At 39.8% G+C, this 20621-nt stretch overlaps 1 protein-coding gene across 2 annotated transcripts in view; it reads right to left on the bottom strand.

Moving 5' to 3' along the window:
* The window catches only part of thada (THADA armadillo repeat containing), a 106859-nt gene that overhangs the window by 43828 nt on the left and 42410 nt on the right, over positions 1–20621 (bottom strand). For both annotated transcript variants that reach the window (XM_065297337.2, XM_065297336.2), the window contains exons 27-28: positions 9950–10039; positions 6476–6607 (exon numbers count right to left, since the gene is read on the bottom strand). In XM_065297337.2, the coding sequence (XP_065153409.1) occupies positions 6476–6607; positions 9950–10039 (222 nt within the window). The remainder of the gene's footprint in view (positions 1–6475; positions 6608–9949; positions 10040–20621) is intronic.

The following is a 20621-nucleotide window of genomic DNA, read 5'->3' as shown; positions in this document are numbered from 1 at the left end:
ATCTGACTTTTCCATGTTTAAGTTCTATAATTGGATCCCCAGTGCTTTTATAAACCTAGAAAATGTGAAAAAGATCAACCCAGTAACTTAGTTTTGATAAATCATACTTTGCAAGCATGTGGAAAAAATAGGTCATTGGAATACCGCCCCTTAATCTGCACTATCCAACCACGGCACTGCCATTTAGTGCAGAGATCAGCTTATTTGCATTTAAAAGGACACACCCAAAATGGCAAATTTTTGCACACACCTACAGAGTAGCAATTTTAACTTGCTATAATAAATTATCTATGGTGTATTTTGAGCTAAAACATCACATTTGTACTCTGGGGACACCAAAGATTTATTTTACATCTTTATGGATTGGTTCTTTTAACTCTTTTTAGCGGGACATCCGTCGCTAAAGTGCTCAATCTTGTTAGGTCCAATATTTTTCGAAATATCTTACTTAAAATACTCACATCTCCCACCACCAAATCAAAAAATGACCACTTGAACATTGGTTAAATATGTACAGCCAAAGTTCTTCAACTTGAGATTCAGTCTCCATCTTGGTACCCAGCTGATAAGCTAGACAACCCGGTGATAAACCTGACAGAACATCATGGTCAAGTTTACAAGATCTTGTAACATAAACATTTTTTTTATTTCCAGCAGGGCTTTCTGTAACAGCTTCCACAAATCTGAAGGACCTAATGTTTTTTTAGTGCATTGCATGCGAAAATGTTAGCAGATGGATCTTAAGATTCTGCAAAAATCATATACACTCGTACTTACTTATGGTTTCGGATAACAAATAATAGGTTGTCATGGTAAAGCCCACAAAGCCCATTTTCTCAAATACTTCACAGAGTGAAGCTTAACAGATCCAGCTTTGACAAGGCTTTCAAGACTTCGGCACACAATACAAATAGAGGGACAACCCAAGAGATCAGATCTCTAGGATTGATAACCATGCTGTCAACACTGTGTACCCGTGAGTAATGAAAAAACCCAGCAAGAATTAAACACGGGTCTCCTCAGGTAACTAATCATAGGTTGTCTCATATGTCAAACAGGCACAGAAGCAAAGTGTTATCCTAACTTATTTGTCGTTGGACAGCAGGGCCTGCAACACACATGTACACGCACGCCTGTGGAGAAGAGGGGTCTGCGGCTGAAAAGACGATGCTATATTTAACATCATCTACATGTGGACTTCATTTGGGTGGATGGGCCTGCATACCTCCACTGACAAGAAGCAGACAGCCAATAATCCACCAGTCCCTTAACCCTGCATGTGAAAGACAGAGCTCCATTGACTCTGATCTCTCTCCATCTCTTTAGCCAGCCATCCATTGCATTCATACCAGACACGAATGAAGCAAATAAATCCTGCTATTTGTGCAAAGAAAATTTCGAGTTAACTCGCGTCATTCGCGCCTAGTTGGACGTTTGAACATTTTGAGATAACTTGCGTCATTCGCGTTAAGTTGGATGCTTAAACATTTTGAGTTTACTCCCGTTATACGCACTTTGCGATTTGACGCTTGAACATTTTTAATTACCTCGCATCATTCGCCCTTAGTTTGGACACTTGAACATTTTAAGATAACTTGCGTCTTTCGTGTTTGAGTAACGTGTCGTACAGATCCAAATGTTCATATACAGCGACGATGATTTTGTCCTCCAGTGTTGTGTCGTATTTCTGCCTTCGCTCGCTACATCGTACTCATATCACTACTAGAGCAAGCTCCTGATTGGTTAACGCGGTAAGAATATCCACCAAAGTTCAGATTTTTTTACTTGCGTCATTCGCGCTGCCTCATTCGTGCAAATCGCGCCACATGAAGTCAACCGTATCTTCGAATTGACTTTACATGTATAAACCCATGACCTTTTGCCCTGTTAGCGCAATGCTTTACCACCGTGCTATAGAGAAGTACACTAACACTCCCACTTTCATCAAATCAAGTATCAACAAAACAATAACGATAAAGAAAAGTTCGAACTCCGTGTTAGAGGACCAAAAAAAGTTTTTGCAGATCGCCAAGCGTCTATCTGGCTCCCACGGTGTGTTCGTGTGCTGTACAGAACATTCCTGGCATACGCATGGGAGAAACTGAACAAAGTCATGGAAGAAAAACTGGTACGAGTCCAAGGCTTTTGGTCACAGCACCTGTACAGAACGTTCCCATGTGATTGTCAAGCAATGCGCTGAGCTGAAGGAATTAAAGGAAATGAATTATCATCAGGATTAGTTTATCAAACAGAATTGCTCTTCCAATTGAAAAGACAGAGTGTCCTGATAAAACCATAAACAATGTCACTCTTCGTAGGAGCTGATGAAGATCGTGCTTGTGCGTTTTGTGTCACTGAAGTGCCAGTATTAGTACACCATAAAAAAGGATTTGTTGGTTTGATTTAAATAAGTAAGTTACCTGGTTGATAAGTCAGTTAAAAGAAAAAATATATACATGTTAACATACATTTTAACACTTTAATTTGTGAATGGTCTATAAATGATGTGCAGCCCTGACAGTCTGGTAAAGTAATCTGTATGAGAAATAATTTGTACTGCACATGTGTCCGTCCTTTAGTATGGTTTGGAAGCTACACGGGGATGTGCATGACTGCGCAAGATGATGCAGTTCGCAAGACGTGTCTGCTAAATGACTAAATGTAAATGTAATGTACATGTAAAAATATCTCTTTGGTGGCAGAATTTGTTAAATCCCATGGCAATTTTTCAGCAAAGTACTCTTAGGTGCACTGAAGAAGAATTGGATAAATGATGGTGCGTATGTCAAGGTTTTTTACCTCATTAAAAGGAAGTTTATTGACCAAAATTTTGAGCATTTTACCTTTATTCAGAAAGGACAGTGAGGAGTGACTTTTTTCAGAAGTAGAGATTTTTGCATGTCCTTTTGTACTTCCAGTGTGCCTTATTTTGATTGTTTGATGAGCATTTTTATAGGTTTGAACCACAAAACTTGATATTCATTCCAGTGGACGCAGAGTCTGAAGAGGTTAAATACCAATGAAATGTCTTAAAGCGGAACTCCACCCTAAAACAACATTATGCTCCAACACTATATTTCATCACATATATATACACACACTCACCAGCCACTTTATTAGGTACACCTGTCCAACTGCTCGTTAACGCAAATTTCTAATCAGCCAATCACATGGCAGCAACTCAATGCATTCAGGCATGTAGACATGGTCAAGACGATCTGCTGCAGTTCAAACTGAGCTTCAGAATGGGGAAGAAAGGTGATTTAAGTGACTTTGAACGAGGCATGGTTGTTGGTGCCAGATGGACTGGTTTGAGTATTTTAGAAACTGCTGACCTACTGGTATTTTCACGCACAACCATCTCCAGGGTTTACAGAGAATGGTCCGAAAAAGAGAAAATATCCAGTGAGTGGCAGTCCTGTGGGCGCAAATGCCTTGTTGATGCCAAAGGTCAGAGGAGAATGGCCAGACTGGTTCGAGCTGATAGAAAAGCAACATGTAACTCAAAAAACCACTAGTTACAACCAAGGTATGCAGAAGAGCATCTCTGAACACACAACGAGCCAAACCTTGAGGTGGATGGGCTACAGCAGCAGAAGACCCCACCGGGTGCCACTCCAGACAGCTAAGAACAGGAAACTGAGGCTACAATTCACAAAGGCTCACCAAAATTGGACAATAGAAAATTGGAAAAACGTTGCTGATGAGTCTCGATTTCTGCTGAGACATTCGGATGGTAGGGTCAGTATTTTTTTGGTATTTGGTATTGTTTGGGCCCATTAGTACCAATTGAGCATCGTGTCAATGCCACAGCCTACCTGAGCATTGCTTCTGACCATGTCCATCCCTTTATGTCCACAGTGTACTCATCTTCTGATGGCTACTTCCAGCATGATAACTCACCATGTCATAAAACACGAATAATCTCAGACTGGTTTCTTGAACATGACAATAAGTTCACTGTACTCAAATGGCCTCCACAGTCACCTAGATCTCAATCCAATAGAGCATCTACCCAGCCCGGTACTAGTAAGGTATCCCTAATAAAGTGGCCGGTGAGTGTAGTTGATTGTGCTGTCATAAAATGTACTAACTCCATATATAAATTAAAGCTTTTAACTGCCACAGTAACAATGATTTGATGAGTCACCAAATCACATGAAAAAAATGCATGACTACATATTCTGAACGTTCTGAATGGGGGCGGGTCTTGAGGTGAGAAGATTAACAGTAGATGATATCGTTCTTTGATTGACAGCTGCACAGGATGAGCTAACGCGCTCTTGTCGTGTTCATAATAATAACATGATAATAACTTTCTATGTAGTATGTTTAACATATTTACACAAAACAAGCAATAACTAAGTCAAATGATGTTACCTGAGTCTGCGGAAAAACTGTACTCGAAACCTTCCAGACGTAAGTGCTGGCTGCATATTCAAATTTTTGAGTAATCTGTTAGTGGTGGGCCGCATTGATGTAAACAATAAAAACACCCGGTGGCCTGAATTTGTTGTCCTTACATCCACATACAGCACAGGTTCTAGTTATATTTTATCAAGGGTTTTGGTGATATCCACTTCAGAGTCTGTAAAAGCAGAGTTACTCTTTGGTTGGGTTCATCTGCTGGCTAATTTTAAGTTGATTTGAATTGATTTGAGAGCAGGTTGAGCGGTAAAAGAAGCTATTAGGCTTGTTCCACTTCTTGCAATGCCGAAATCATACAGAGAAGTTTGCTTTTAAATCGCTCTCGTAGAACTTTGACATCATCCGGCTGTCGGTTCTTGTGGAGCCGCATTAATTCGAACAAGCCTGAAGGCTGCATCAATCAGTGGTTAGTGGGTGGAGCTAATGACTCAGTTTCACGCAGTGCATTCTGGTTAAATGAGTCCATCAAAGACCGCTTCAACACACCAGCCGTTTCTCAAAACCAAGTACGCCGAACTCGGACTTGTGTCCTTCGTAGTTCGAACTTGCAAGTTAAGACTCGGAAGAACGAACTCCTGACGCGAAATGCATTCTGGGAAACTTCGCTGTCATAAGTCCACACAAGTCTCCTCTGATGCATCCTCGATAAAATGGGCGGATCAAGAACACATCCGGGGATTTTATGTGAACTTGGGCTTGATGCGAACTTTGAATTAGAACAGTACTTGGGCCGCGACTGATGACGTTTCACAAGTCCACAAGAACACAAGTACAGACAAGAACACATATTGAGTAACGGCTACCATCAATCTAATTTATCAAAATCGGGCAAATTTCTTTTTTTCCTCAGGAAAAATGGAAAATAGATGATAACAGACTAGAATGTCTAGGGTTCATATGTGAAAATAATGACTTTTCATTGCCATAAAAGGGGACATATCTTGAAAATCTGACTTTTTCCATGTTTAAGTGCTATTATTGGGTCCCCAGTGCTTCTATCAACCTAGAAAATGTGTAAAAGATCAACCCACTAACAGAAGGGGATAATGTCACCCCTTTATCTGCACTATCCAACCACGGTACTGTCATTTGCCTTCAAAGAACACTCCCAAACATGGCAAATTTTTGCTCACAACAACAAAGTGTCAATTTTAACTTTATATACGTACTCTGGGGACACCAAAGATTTATTTGACATCTTAAAAAAGTCTTGTGAAATGTCCCCTTTAAAGTGAAATTATTGAACATAAACATAAGAGGCTGATAAAAACGCTCATTTCCAAGAAAACATGTGGGATGCACTAAGAAGCTCTAAGCTCTTTAAATGTAAGTGATAAAATGTATAGCCTCATTGCACTGTTAGATGCTTTGAATAAAAGCATCTGTCAAATGCCAAAATGCAAACGTAACACTGTGCTGAAATTGTGCAATGTCATCAACAAACGTGTCTCAAAATTGTGAATAGATTTCAGATTGTGCTATTACGCATGAAGCCAGCATCCACACGGAGACAGAGCCAGGAGCCGTGCTATCAAGAGCAGCAGTGGAAGTAAGATTTCTCCACCCTCACTCAGGGCCAACACAAACACCATCCTGCTATTGTTTCTGTCATTTGAAGAGATCGATTTCTCCCTAGCTGGAGGAACACAGTGTTCTGTGATACACAATTCAAATCTGAGGCCTATCCCTAACATGTGTGTGTTTGTGTGTGTGTGCCCATAAGGCCACATCTATGTTTGCATGCCATTACAGGTGCTTGTAGAACGTGTTCCAATAATATTTTCACTTTTTCTGCCAGAGCAATGAAAAAAATGTGCAACGGAGCATAGCTTTTCTTGGTTTGTGCGTCCAGAGCCTTTCAAAAAGAGGAAAAGCATGGAGATGGAGGAATACATTTACTTCAGGAATGGATTCTCTGAGCTGAAGGATCTTTTAATATTTTTTTGTAGGAAATTAATTTTATTTGACCGACTTTCAATCCATTTCATTTATTGTCCTTAACTGTGTTTAAATGCGACTGAAATAAAAGCATTTAAAGCATTCTTACCTCATAATTAAGGGCATGAAGGGAGCTAGACCGAGAGGAGAGAATGAGCCGTCCATAGGGGATGGGTAGAGACGACCCAAAACCAATAACAACAGGAACAGACTGGGGTGCAGTTTCACCTGCCCTGAATCACTGTAAGAGAGAGAGAGAGAGAGAGAGAGAGAGAGAGAGAGAGAGAGAGAGAGAGAGAGAGAGAGAGAGAGAGAGAGAGAGAGAGAGAGAGAGAGAGAGAGAGAGAGAGAGAGAGAGAGAGAGAAAAATAGTTGAAGAATAAAGTTACAAAAGCTAAGAATTTACTTAACTTACCCACAGTACCTTACTTATCATGCACAACTTAAACTTCGGTGACCATGTAACGTAAACCAGCACAACTTTTTCTGACGTCCTTAAATCACAAAACCGCTTTACTTTTACAATTAACTTGCTTGTGTTACTTAAATACACTTAACTAGCATAACTTAATTAACAATCACAACGTCTATAACTAACAACACAGTTGCTTTAAAGGGATAATTAACCGAAAAATCATGTACTTGGCCTCTAGTTGTTACAAACCTGTCTACATTTCTTTTTTTCACTGAACATTAAAGAAGGTAATCAGAAACATTTTTGTAACCAAGCAGATCTGGGGCAGCATTAACTTCCATAATATTCTTATTTTCTACTATGGAAGTGAATGGTGCCCCAGATCTGTTTGGTTACAAACATTTTTCAAAATACAAAGAAACAAAGAAATGTATACATGTTTGAAACAACTTGTGAGCAAGTAAATTATTTTTCACATGATGAAACACAATAACACAACATTACAATAATTAGCATAACTTAGCTTACAAAATTAACTTATTCAAATTTTAATAGCTTTCTTAACTAACACAAACTTTTGTTGATTTTCAGACATGAAGATTTTAATACTCGGCGAGATTAGCCATGCCACACGTAAGAGCAAATAAACACAACAAGATGAGCGTATCCATCAACGTAAGCCATGCATATGTACATCAAGCGTGCCGCACAAGCCCTAAAAGGGAAGCCAAAACGTCTCGATCGCCCCCCCCCCCCCAGTGACTGGTCATAAACCCCGCCTCTCCCATGATATTCAATGGGACTTGAGACCAACTAAACAATTTAATTACACTTCAATAATCTTTTTTCTGAAGCTGGTTTATGTCATTTACTGTAAGTAAACTGTAGGTACTGTTTTTATCAGGCTGACGTAAATTCAAGTGTTTGTTTTTAAAATAAGTTTGTTTTTAGTTATTTAATGCTATAAAAATGGTGGTGTCACGTCATGATTGACAGCTGTGATATGTGCATTCTGCGAGGGCAGGGTTTTGATTTTGCGGCTTTACTTCCTGCTCACTACTGTGCAGCACTGGTCCTGAAATCACTACTGCGCAGACTCAAGACCCAAGATGTCAGCGCCGTATTGGGACACTTCACAAATGGAAGAGAGCGAACGGGCATTGTCCATCTTTTTTTACAGTCTATGATGTACATATGGTCACCATTAGAAACCCATTGGCCCTTCACTTCATTAAATATCTGCGCAGGCCTCGTCTTTCACCCAGAGCTTACAGTAAAGAGACTTATGCCAGAGCAAATAAAAAACACACACAAATGCAAATTACTCATATCTTTCTCTTACTCCGAAAGGGCCAAAATCTGTTCGGATCTCTATAGGCCGTGAGGTTTCCACAGCACAGCTGCCAGCTGTGGATATGCTTGTCATTATTACATCAAACATGGCCGTTCTCCTCTCCAAAGAGTCCCTGGAGCCGACAGACCCCGGGCCAGAGCGCAGGAAATGCTATCTTGCTAATCAGGGCCCGGGTAATGCGTTTAGAGTCTGATTTCAGTCAGGCACAGTCATGGACAGCCAAAACCCTGAGATCATCAGCAACCACACGGGGACTAGGGAGTTGAACCTCGTGCACATTCAAGAAAAAGCTTCAAGAGCGAGTGCAGATGAGAATGAAATACAGCAAGTCGGATGAATGGAAAATGCAGATGAAAAATGCAATGAAGGGATGATACTGTAATCCTGGAAAAAAGTGAGAGAGCTCGGTTTTGGCCCCACTTGCTCTCAAGTCTTTTCAACTCATTTACTCTTTGGTGTGTATCCAGCGAACCTTCACAGCATTCATTTCCCATGTAAAATGTTTCAAATTGTTATAAAACCGCTATGCAATCGCTCGACCTGGGGCCAATCATTCATCAGGATTTAGTTCGCTTACACGGTGCTCGTGAAATCTTCATATCAGGAGCTGGTTTGCTCCACATAAGTACCCCATTCATTTTGCAACCTGCTTTCCAGATATAAGAAAATGTTTTGGATTGAACTTTAATAGAAAAAACTTATCCAATCCCCCCCAGACATCCCATGATGCTCTTTTCATATTAAATAACGGTGGGTGGTGCGCGGACGCTGGTTTTTCTTGAAACTTCCTCGTCCTCTCTCACCCTTATTTATGTGCGAAATGATTTACCAGCGATGTAATATATGAGCATTGCGAAGTCTGGCTTGGCAAGCGCGACGCTAAGACCGGGCCGTGGGAAACAGTCAGACCCCTCTGCTGAAAAACAAAGAACGCCAGACTGAAAAGGCATTAAAATAATTTGATCCATATTAAGATAATATTGGCCCGAGGGCCGATTTCGCAACTCGAGCGCTATTTGGACGAGTGGCGCATCGGTCTTTGGAGAAATTAAATGAGGGAGATAAGATGTTCTCACAATTGCTAAAGAGCTCGGTTTGTATCCAACAAGTGCTTTCCTTATCCAACACATCTCAGCTAGGAATCTGTGCATCGGTGTGGTCAGTGCTTAATAGGTCTAAAGAGGCCCGATTAGCTTTTGGCCCGCGGAGACATTTAGCAAACGATACTTAAACTGTTTAATAACATCCGATAGAAATTGCAGAGACACCTGAGTGCATTGTTGTGTTGTGTGTCCTTACCAAGGGGCAACATTCCAGTATCTATCGTGAAGCCAACACAGAAGAGACTTAAACTGCAATTCATCGACTGGCATCAAGATCATCTTCACAGATTAATACAAATTTGATAGATTTTGAAGAATGCGTTTACTAGAAATATAAAAATTAAACAAATTTTGATTTCAAAATGTATAAAATTTTGTTCATCTGTGAAGATTAACTTGCTGGATAAAAGTGTCATAAACTTTGTTTTAACAAAGAGCTTATTTAGTGATAAAATAACCAGTGTCCCACAAAAATACATCATCCCTGCGGCACTCTATTATATTAAGCCTTAAATTTCTGCATAATTAAGGGCGTGGCCACTTGAATGACATCCCAACATTTTTGGTTATCCGCAAGAGATGCGTGGTGACGAGCTGCCAAGATGGCGATGGAAGGATCTGCCAAAAGCTCTTCAAAAAGCTCTTCGCAAACCTATGGGTGACATCACAGACACTATGTCCATATTTTTTACAGTCTATGGTCCTCCTCACCTGTTTACTGATGCTGCGGCTTCCTGTAGTTGACCGAGGAGGAAGGGATAAAGTGCAGGGAAACGAGTGAAAAACTCTCGGCCGGTCATTCTGTTGAGAAAAAGAGAAAGAGAGATATTACGGTAATGGTATGTAAAGGATTACCCACTCAGTTCAGTCTGTCCAAACAGTTGATACACTGCAAAAAGATAGATCAATTACATAAAACTCAAACCATTATGAATCATTTACATCAAAAACAAAAGCAGATGTTGTGCAGAAATTGACATCTTATGAATACAATAGCACACATTGAGAAATTGAACGTTGGGAATTGAAAGGTGCTGAATGAGATTGGAGAGCTATGGGAGAAAGCAAAGCTTGTTTCTCACGCAAAGTTATTGTATGACTTCAGAAATATTGGAATTCACCAAATTGCATAATTTTTTGTGTTGAAAAAGAACCTTCTGCAAAACTACTTTTGCTCCATGGAGAAAAGAAATTCATGGAGGGTTGAAACAATTTGAGGGCGAGTAAATGAAGAAAGCAGTTTTACTTCTGGGCAAACCGTTGCTTTAAGAGAGTAAACAAGTGATAATGTTTCCCACGTGGAAATGGAAAAGGACAAAATGCCCTTAAAAACTGACATACGACAAATTTTCCTGAAAACAAGTCACGATGCTTTACGCAATTTTGATTCTAAAGTATATAAATGCTTACTAAGCCTGATAAATGTGAGCCAGTCAGTGAAAATCATGTTTTTGTTATTTGGCTCTTTTTATGATCAACTGTTTTCTACATAAAATCATCCTGCATAATATAAAGAACATATTGTGAAAATATAACCTTGATATCTTTAATACTGACTGAGTAAGATCATATTAAAGCTTAAAATCAATATGAAATCATTGAGTGTCCGTAGTTGGACACTCGAACATTTTGAGTTAACTCGCTTTATTCGCGCATAGTTGGACGCTTGAACATTTTGAATTAACTCCCGCCATTCACGTGTAGTTGGACACTTGAACATTTTGAGTTAACTCGCTTCATTCGAGCGTAGTTGGACACTTGAACATTTTGAGTTAACTCGCTTCATTCGCGTGTAGTTGGACGCTTGAACATTTTGAGTTAACTCGCATCATTCGCGCATGCTTGGACACTTGAACATTTTGAGTTAACTCACATCATTCACCCGTAGATGGACACTCAAACATTTTGAGTTAACTCGCTTCATTCGAGCGTAGTTGGACGCTTGAACATTTTGAGTAAATTCACGTCATTTGTGCATGGTTGGGCACTTGAACATTTTGAGTTAATTCACATCATTCACCCGTAGATGGACGCTCAAACATTTTGAGTTAACTCGCATCATTCGCGCATGCTTGGACACTTGAACATTTTGAGTTAACTCACATCATTCACCCGTAGATGGACACTCAAACATTTTGAGTTAACTCGCTTCATTCGAGCGTAGTTGGACGCTTGAACATTTTGAGTAAATTCACGTCATTTGTGCATGGTTGGGCACTTGAACATTTTGAGTTAACTCACGCCATTCGCGCGTAGTTGGAGGCTTGAACATTTTGAGTTAACTTGCGTCATTTGCGCATGGTTGGACACTTGAACATTTTGAGTTAACTCACGTCATTTACGCATAGTTGGACGCTTGAACATTTGAGTTAACTCACGTCATTTACGCATAGTTGGACGCTTGAACATTTTGAGTTAACTCACATCATTCACCCGTAGTTGGACGCTTGAACATTTGAGTTAATTCACGTCATTTACGCATAGTTGGACGCTTGAACATTTTGAGTTAACTCACGTCATTTACGCGTAGTTGGACGCTTGAACATTTTGAGTTAACTCACGCCATTCACGTGTAGTTGGACGCTTGAACATTTGAGTTAACTCACGTCATTTACGCATAGTTGGACGCTTGAACATTTTGAGTTAACTCACATCATTCACCCGTAGATGGACACTCAAACATTTTGAGTTAACTCGCTTCATTCGAGCGTAGTTGGACGCTTGAACATTTTGAGTAAATTCACGTCATTTGTGCATGGTTGGGCACTTGAACATTTTGAGTTAACTCACGCCATTCGCGCGTAGTTGGAGGCTTGAACATTTTGAGTTAACTTGCGTCATTTGCGCATGGTTGGACACTTGAACATTTTGAGTTAACTCACGTCATTTACGCATAGTTGGACGCTTGAACATTTGAGTTAACTCACGTCATTTACGCATAGTTGGACGCTTGAACATTTTGAGTTAACTCACATCATTCACCCGTAGTTGGACGCTTGAACATTTGAGTTAATTCACGTCATTTACGCATAGTTGGACGCTTGAACATTTTGAGTTAACTCACGTCATTTACGCGTAGTTGGACGCTTGAACATTTTGAGTTAACTCACGCCATTCACGTGTAGTTGGACGCTTGAACATTTGAGTTAACTCACGTCATTTACGCATAGTTGGACGCTTGAACATTTTGAGTTAACTCACATCATTCACCCGTAGATGGACACTCAAACATTTTGAGTTAACTCGCTTCATTCGAGCGTAGTTGGACGCTTGAACATTTTGAGTAAATTCACGTCATTTGTGCATGGTTGGGCACTTGAACATTTTGAGTTAACTCACGCCATTCGCGCGTAGTTGGAGGCTTGAACATTTTGAGTTAACTTGCGTCATTTGCGCATGGTTGGACACTTGAACATTTTGAGTTAACTCACGTCATTTACGCATAGTTGGACGCTTGAACATTTGAGTTAACTCACGTCATTTACGCATAGTTGGACGCTTGAACATTTTGAGTTAACTCACATCATTCACCCGTAGTTGGACGCTTGAACATTTGAGTTAATTCACGTCATTTACGCATAGTTGGACGCTTGAACATTTTGAGTTAACTCACGTCATTTACGCGTAGTTGGACGCTTGAACATTTTGAGTTAACTCACGCCATTCACGTGTAGTTGGACGCTTGAACATTTGAGTTAACTCACGTCATTTACGCATAGTTGGACGCTTGAACATTTTGAGTTAACTCACATCATTCACCCGTAGTTGGACGCTCGAACATTTGAGTTAATTCACGTCATTTGTGCATGGTTGGGCACTTGAACATTTTGAGTTAACTCACGCCATTCGCGCGTAGTTGGAGGCTTGAACATTTTGAGTTAACTTGCGTCATTTGCGCATGGTTGGACACTTGAACATTTTGAGTTAACTCACGTCATTTACGCATAGTTGGACGCTTGAACATTTGAGTTAACTCACGTCATTTACGCATAGTTGGACGCTTGAACATTTTGAGTTAACTCACATCATTCACCCGTAGTTGGACGCTTGAACATTTGAGTTAATTCACGTCATTTACGCATAGTTGGACGCTTGAACATTTTGAGTTAACTCACGTCATTTACGCGTAGTTGGACGCTTGAACATTTTGAGTTAACTCACGTCATTTACGCATAGTTGGACGCTTGAACATTTGAGTTAACTCACGTCATTTACGCATAGTTGGACGCTTGAACATTTTGAGTTAACTCACATCATTCACCCGTAGTTGGACGCTCGAACATTTGAGTTAATTCACGTCATTTATGCATAGTTGAACGCTTGAACATTTTGAGTTAACTGGCATAATTTGTGCATGGTTGGACACTTGAACATTTTGAGTTAACTCACGCCATTCACCTGTAGTTGGACGCTTGAACATTTTGAATTAACTCACGCCATTCACGTGTAGTTGGACGCTTGAACATTTTGAGTTAACTCACATCATTCACCCGTAGTTGGACGCTTGAACATTTGAGTTAATTCACGTCATTTACGCATAGTTGGACGCTTGAACATTTTGAGTTAACTCACGTCATTTACGCGTAGTTGGACGCTTGAACATTTTGAGTTAACTCACACCATTCACGTGTAGTTGAACACTTGAACGTTTTGAGTTAACTGGCATAATTTGTGCATGGTTGGACACTTGAACATTTTGAGTTAACTCACGCCATTCGCGCGTAGTTGGAAGCTTGAACATTTTGAGTTAACTTGCGTTAATTTCGCATGGTTGGACACTTGAACATTTTGAGTAAACTCACGCCATTCGCGCGTAGTTGGACACTTCAACATTTTGAGTTAATTCATGTCATTCACCCGTAGTTGGACGCTTGAACATTTGAGTTAATTCACGTCATTTACGCGTAGTTGGACGCTTGAACATTTTGAGTTAACTCGCTTCATTCGAGCGTAGTTGGAAGCTTGAACATTTTGAGTTAACTTGCGTTAATTTCGCATGGTTGGACACTTGAACATTTTGAGTAAACTCACGCCATTCACGTGTAGTTGGACACTTCAACATTTTGAGTTAATTCATGTCATTTACGCGTAGTTGGACGCTTGAACATTTTGAGTTAACTCGCATCATTTACGCGTAGTTGGACGCTTGAACATTTTGAGTTAACTCGCATCATTTGCGCGTAGTTGGACGCTTGAACATTTTGAGTTAACTCGTGTCTTTCAGGCTTAGTTGGCCGCTTAAACATTTTAAGTTAACTTGCATCATTCATGCGTAGTTGGATGCTTGAACATTTTGAGTTAACTCCCGTCATTTGTGCGTAGTTAGATGCTTGAACATTTTAAGTTACCATGCTTCATTCACGCTTGAAATTCGCATCATGAAATTCAGATACGAAAATGCTCAATTACAACTTGATTACAACAAGATTGTCCAACCCACTCACTTATTTCTTTAAAGCAATATCCTTTATATTCCTGAAGTATGAAGATGTGTCGTACAGCTCTGGGTGTCCAAATACAGCGACAATGATTTTGTCCTATATTGTTGTTTCGTATTTTTGCCACCTTTCGCCATGTCGTAATCACGTTACTACTAGAGCAAGCTCCTGATTGGTAAATGTGGCACGACTATTCGCCAAAGTTCAGATTTTTCAACACGTGTAAATCATGCATTACATTCGTCATTCGTACGAAACGCTTATTCGGGCCAACTTATTCGCACTGCCTCATTTGCGCGAATCGCCCCACAAGATGTCTATCACACATTTGTTTTGAATCAAATTGTAAATCACTCGCGCTTAACGCTGCATTCAAGTCTGTTATTAATGCACGATTACAATTTAGTCAAACGCATAACAAGCATGGCATGCTTTAAAATGATACCTACATAGGTAGCTCATTAGGCATCAGAGTTTAGGTGACGCAAGGACAAACCTTGTCAGACACAGATACAGAGAGAGCGAAGGAGGGGTTACAAACACTGCAAGCTTTAAAGGTCTGGTTTGTAAACCACTTCCTAAAGCCTCAGCTCTTTACAGCTCTATAAAGCTCTCATTAGCCGAGGCTCAGCTGGTATACGCGGCTCGGGGTCCGTGTTTGTTTATTCCTTAGAAAGCGCCGTGGCTGAAATAAACCATGGGAATCTTGCTCGAAGACAACCGTGTGTGTGTGTGTGTGTGTTAAGAGATGGAAAGTCAGACGGTGAAAAGCGCATAAACATGCTATATTTATCCCAGCCTCTGTGTTTAAGATAGACCTTCCAATACAAGTTTTTTTCTTTATGTCTGACTGAAACGGCCTATACACGGCTAACTTTAGCTCAAAAGCCAATATTTCAAACACACGCGTTGTAACTTCTGCTATGTAAAATACACACACATACACCACATCCTGTTTCAACCACTAATGGGCACAGTCTGGTCTGAACTTAGGCCAGGGCGCTGTCATGGCAACAAGGCAGGTCATCGACGTCTGTCACCCGTGCTGAATACTGCATACTAAAAAACACACACATACACAAATGAGCTCTGACGTGGGCAAATGTGGTTACAGTTAAGCTTGACAAAACCCGGCTTTATTTCAGTATGGATTAGTGTTGGACTGACTCAACACGTGCAATGTGTCCATAAGCACAGCTTGAAGAGTTTAACTATTGTTAAACATTCATTCATTTGCTTGTCATTACATTAACAAATGTACAGTATATAAACTAATATAAGTTAAGGTGTTATACTTAAACATGTGTGTGTGTGTTTGTTTACAAGATAAAGTTGCGTTAGGTCTTTACCACAAAAACCACCCACCCACTGGACAACAGTATTTCTGTAACTAATTTGTTAATCTAATGTAAAGTACACACAGAACATCAGAAAAAAGGAAACAAACTGTTTTTCTTGTATTGTGTGCTAGCTGATCTAGGTCAGCACATGAAGGGCTGGTAAACAAATTAACTTTTGGTCCAAACGTTTTCTGATGAGCAAACACCACACCATTGTCATTGACAAGCAATTGTGCATCTTTTCACATAAGCAACTCAGGTGCTTTTAATTTTATTTAGTTATTCGATTTAAATATTAACATGCTACTGAAATCATTATACTATTCACTACATGTTTGTTTTATTTTAAATGACTAAACATGTTAAATTGAGATGTTATTCGTATTATTCAAACCGTGTTTATCAAGGAGCGATGAAAATTACTTTGTTTTGACTGCCGTCATCGTCATAATGTGATGCAAACTTTTTGCAATGGATATTTGTGTTTGCCATCGACTGTTTTATAGTAATGGAAAACATAAAAGTTAATAATGAACACATGTTCGAACAGCAAAATATGCTCATCAAACACACAAACAAACCACTTAAATTTACGCAAACAGAGCACAACTTTAATAAATCAGATTTAACAAACCAATGCAATAAAACCTATTGGGCTTTATTATGTGCCTGTGCTATCTGAGACCATGTTATCATGTAGCCTATGTATGTGTGTGTCTTAATGGCCTAAATCATACACATACTCTTGTTTACTTCTCTCTGGCTGTTTTTGAAATACTAGTTTACTGCCTAGTTTATTGCATAAGGCCGTTTTCACACTGGTAATTTAGTGCGATACCGGGCAGAGCTCGCGTGAAAAACTTGTAATGTCATGCGAAGCCGGGAGCGCACAGGGGTACCGAACCTGCGACTACCTGAAGAGTTGGTCTGAGCTCGTTTGCAATGGAACTGTGGTGTGGTTTGCATGAATGTCAAAGCAGCTCGTACTCGGGTGCGCACTCGTGCGCAAAGTTTTAAGCAATGACGTCACTCATTCGTTTCCACAAAGCACAATTACAAAAACATACAGTAATATGATGTGTATGATAACACCAACATATTAAAAAACAACAAAAAAAAATGCATGTCTAATTCATAAAGCAGCATCATCTCTGAAATAAAAGCAGACATTTTGCATTTTAACACCATTCTGTGCAAAAACAACAAAATGGAGTAAAGAAGGGGATTTTAAAAATCACAGCTGATATTATTTCCAGTGACATTACTTAAAAATATGATGTCAATGTAAAGTGCATCACATTGTGAGATAGGGTACTACAGAAAATGAACTTGACCACATACTGCACATTTTAGAAAGTGTAATCTGCCTCCTTGCTATGCCATGCACATAGAATATTTGCATACTGTGCACAGTACCCGCTTGTTAAGTCTGACGTCATGTAACGCTTCCAGGTCCAACCGATCTCAAACCCCATAGAGAAATAACTAAAAATTTGTGCAAATATACACTTGTATCATAATGGAAAAACTACCAAAAACACCAGATCGTATTTTTATCTCCATAACACAATCCGAGATAACCAGACATGGACTTTTTATAAATGATTAATATATTGCTGTTTCCACCTCGTATTCCACCTCGTCTTACACAGATGTTAAACATCAAACAGTATTAAGAATCAAGGGTATGTAAACTTTTGAACCAAATTATTTTTTATGAGCTTTTTTTAGGACATTATGAACTTATGAGCTCTACTGTACTTACTAAATACTAGGGATGCTAAGATCGATCGGCCGCAGATTGGTATCAGCATTAAATGACTCGACCGGTACTCGCTAAATTTGCAGATCTAATTTTAACCAATCTTTCTGTTTACTTTTGTCATCATAGGCCTCCTAAATGCAGCCACAATTAGAGACCATTTTTACAACCCCTTGCTCATGTGCGACGTGCAGATTTGGATTTCTCTCTCTGCCTTTACAGAGATATGTGTATTTTCTATGAGAACACACTCCAGTCCTAATGCTATGTACACACCAGAGATGGGGACTCGAGTTTGAGACTCGGACTCGAGTGCGACTTTAAGTCGCACACACTATGACTTCAGACTCGACTCGGACTCGAGCCGCGCGACTTGTGAATAATGTTTATATTTAGGAAACGTCTGATGAGCTCGCTGTTATTCCCCTCCCTCAGTTACCTTCAACCTGCCCACGACGTAACACGTGACGTATCTGCTCCGCGCGCGGCCGCGAACATGTCGACTGCACTGGCCGCGAACATGCCGCTGCACTGCACTTAATGTGCAACTTTGTTCTTTTTTTATAAATGTTTGTAATTTCTTTATTTGTTATTAGAGTTTTATTTGTTACAACGAGACTTGAGACTTGACTTGGACTCAAGCTTAAAGACTTCAGACTTGGACTCGAGCTCAGAGACTTGTAAACATCTCTGGTACACACCAAACAAGGGGCATCACGTTACTGTGGGTTCACACCATTTCATTTAATTTTTAATTTCATTTATTTATCAGGCACCAATAAACACAACTTTCGTTGACCAGAGTTATGTACAGAGAGAACAAAACAAACATAATGCAATACAAACCAGATGCGAGTTCAACGATTTGCACGAGTAGATTACATACAAAGTCAATGCAAAGACGCAATCAAGACACGTCTTCGCGTGGAGCCAACGAATGACGCAATATGGGCGGTGCCTTTGCCACGAAAACACATACTATTCACCTCAAACACGTCTTCACGCAAATTGAAAATATTAAACTTAAATCCTGCAAGTAATCTATAGCGAGTAACGCGATGCCCCGCATCTGGCATGTACGTAGCATTACACGCTCTAGATTACTCGGGGGATTTAACTTTGTGTTAGGGATGGGACGGTATGAATGATTATAGTGACCAAAGTGACCAAAGTTATCACGGTTATCAATATTATCATAGTTTTGTTAAAGTTTTGTTTTTTTACCTTAAAATAACGCTTCCAAAACAGTTTCAGTGGTTCATCCACTCTAAACAGGGTGAACAGCACTTTCACATTCGCTTTGCAGCTAAAAATATCATATAGATCATTTATTATAGCTAGATAGAATTGACACTTTGTAGGTGTGAGCAAAAATGTGCCTTTTAAATGTAAATGAGCTGATCTCTGCACTAAATGGCAGTGCTGTGGTTGGATAATGCAGATTAAGGGGCAGTATTATCCCCTTCTGACATCACAAGGGGAGCCATATTTCAAAGACCTATTTTTACACATGCTTGCAGAGAATGGTTTACCAAAACTAAGTTACTGGGTTGATCTTATTCACATTTTCTAGGTTGATAGAAGCACTGGTTTTAATGATAATTACATTTTAAGCTATAATACTAACCGTCAGGACATTTTATCGTGATTAACCGTGAAACCGGTAATTGTCCCATCCCTACTTTGACTTATGCAAATTTTTCACTCGAGTTGAATATTTTCAACTTGGGCGAAGACGTGTTTGAGGCGAATATCGCGTTTTCGCGGCATCGGCCCGTGCGAGGACACGTCTGATCGCGGCTTTGCATTGACTTTGTATGTAATCTACTCGCGCAAATCGTTGAACTCGCGTCTGGTGTGAACCTACAGTAACAACGTGACGTGTCTTCACATCCCCATCAAACAGCGTATACAACACATATCTAACGCAGAGTGCATCCTCATTCCGAAAGTTTATTATTTGCATGCATCTTGAAGTTTTGACTGTTTAAACTTTAGTTTTATTCGCAGCTGCTCTTATATGCCTACACCCGACGCGCGCACACATCAGTGCACGTGTACAGAGCGATCTCTCTCACGTCTTAAAGCAACACCAAAGAGTTTTTTTACCTTAAAATAACGTTTCCAAAAAGGTTTCAGTGATTCATCCACTCAAAACAGGGTGAATGGCACTTTCACATTCGCTTTGCAGCCCTCTATCGGCCAAAACCGCACTAAAGAAGTGTCCAACCGTCGGGTAGTGAAAAGTACAAAAACTTGCTTTACGGCAGACCTACAATCCAATCAGAGCCAGCTATGCTGCAGTATTTACGACAGTGGTTATGAACAATTACGCTTCTAACCTGTAGGGGGAGCAAAGAGCAATAAGTCTTTAGTGTTGCTTTAAAGCTGCAGTATCCTAATTCATCTCTCAATAAAATCACTCTCTGCTCTTCAATGAAGAACTGAAGTACTTCATACAAATGCGTGTATATTTCATTCATACAGTAAAGACTGTGAAGTGTTTTGTTTTCATTACTTTTTAGAGACATAAAACTTTTCAAAGCCAAATAAAATTTTTCTTTCTCATTTATTTGATTCTCTATTGAAACAATAATATACCTAATTGTTGCAAGTAATGTATCAAAGGCAACATCTGTGATATTACTTTATCTAGAAAAAAATGTTAACAGTTACAGTCATCAAAGAGCTTGCATATCAGCTTGAAGAATCGATATAGGCATTGGCCGACCACGAAGCCAACAAATCGGCAATCGATATCGGCTGCAAAAATCCTAATCGGAGCATCCCTACTAAACACTGCAGAAATAGCATCGTAATATGGTAATGTGCTATATGAAACG

This window comes from Paramisgurnus dabryanus, chromosome 20 (assembly GCF_030506205.2).
Source record: "Paramisgurnus dabryanus chromosome 20, PD_genome_1.1, whole genome shotgun sequence".
Taxonomy (NCBI): Eukaryota; Metazoa; Chordata; class Actinopteri; order Cypriniformes; family Cobitidae; genus Paramisgurnus; species Paramisgurnus dabryanus.
The sequence above is the reverse complement of the archived record's forward strand: the minus strand, read 5'-3'. Positions and strand labels throughout refer to the sequence as shown.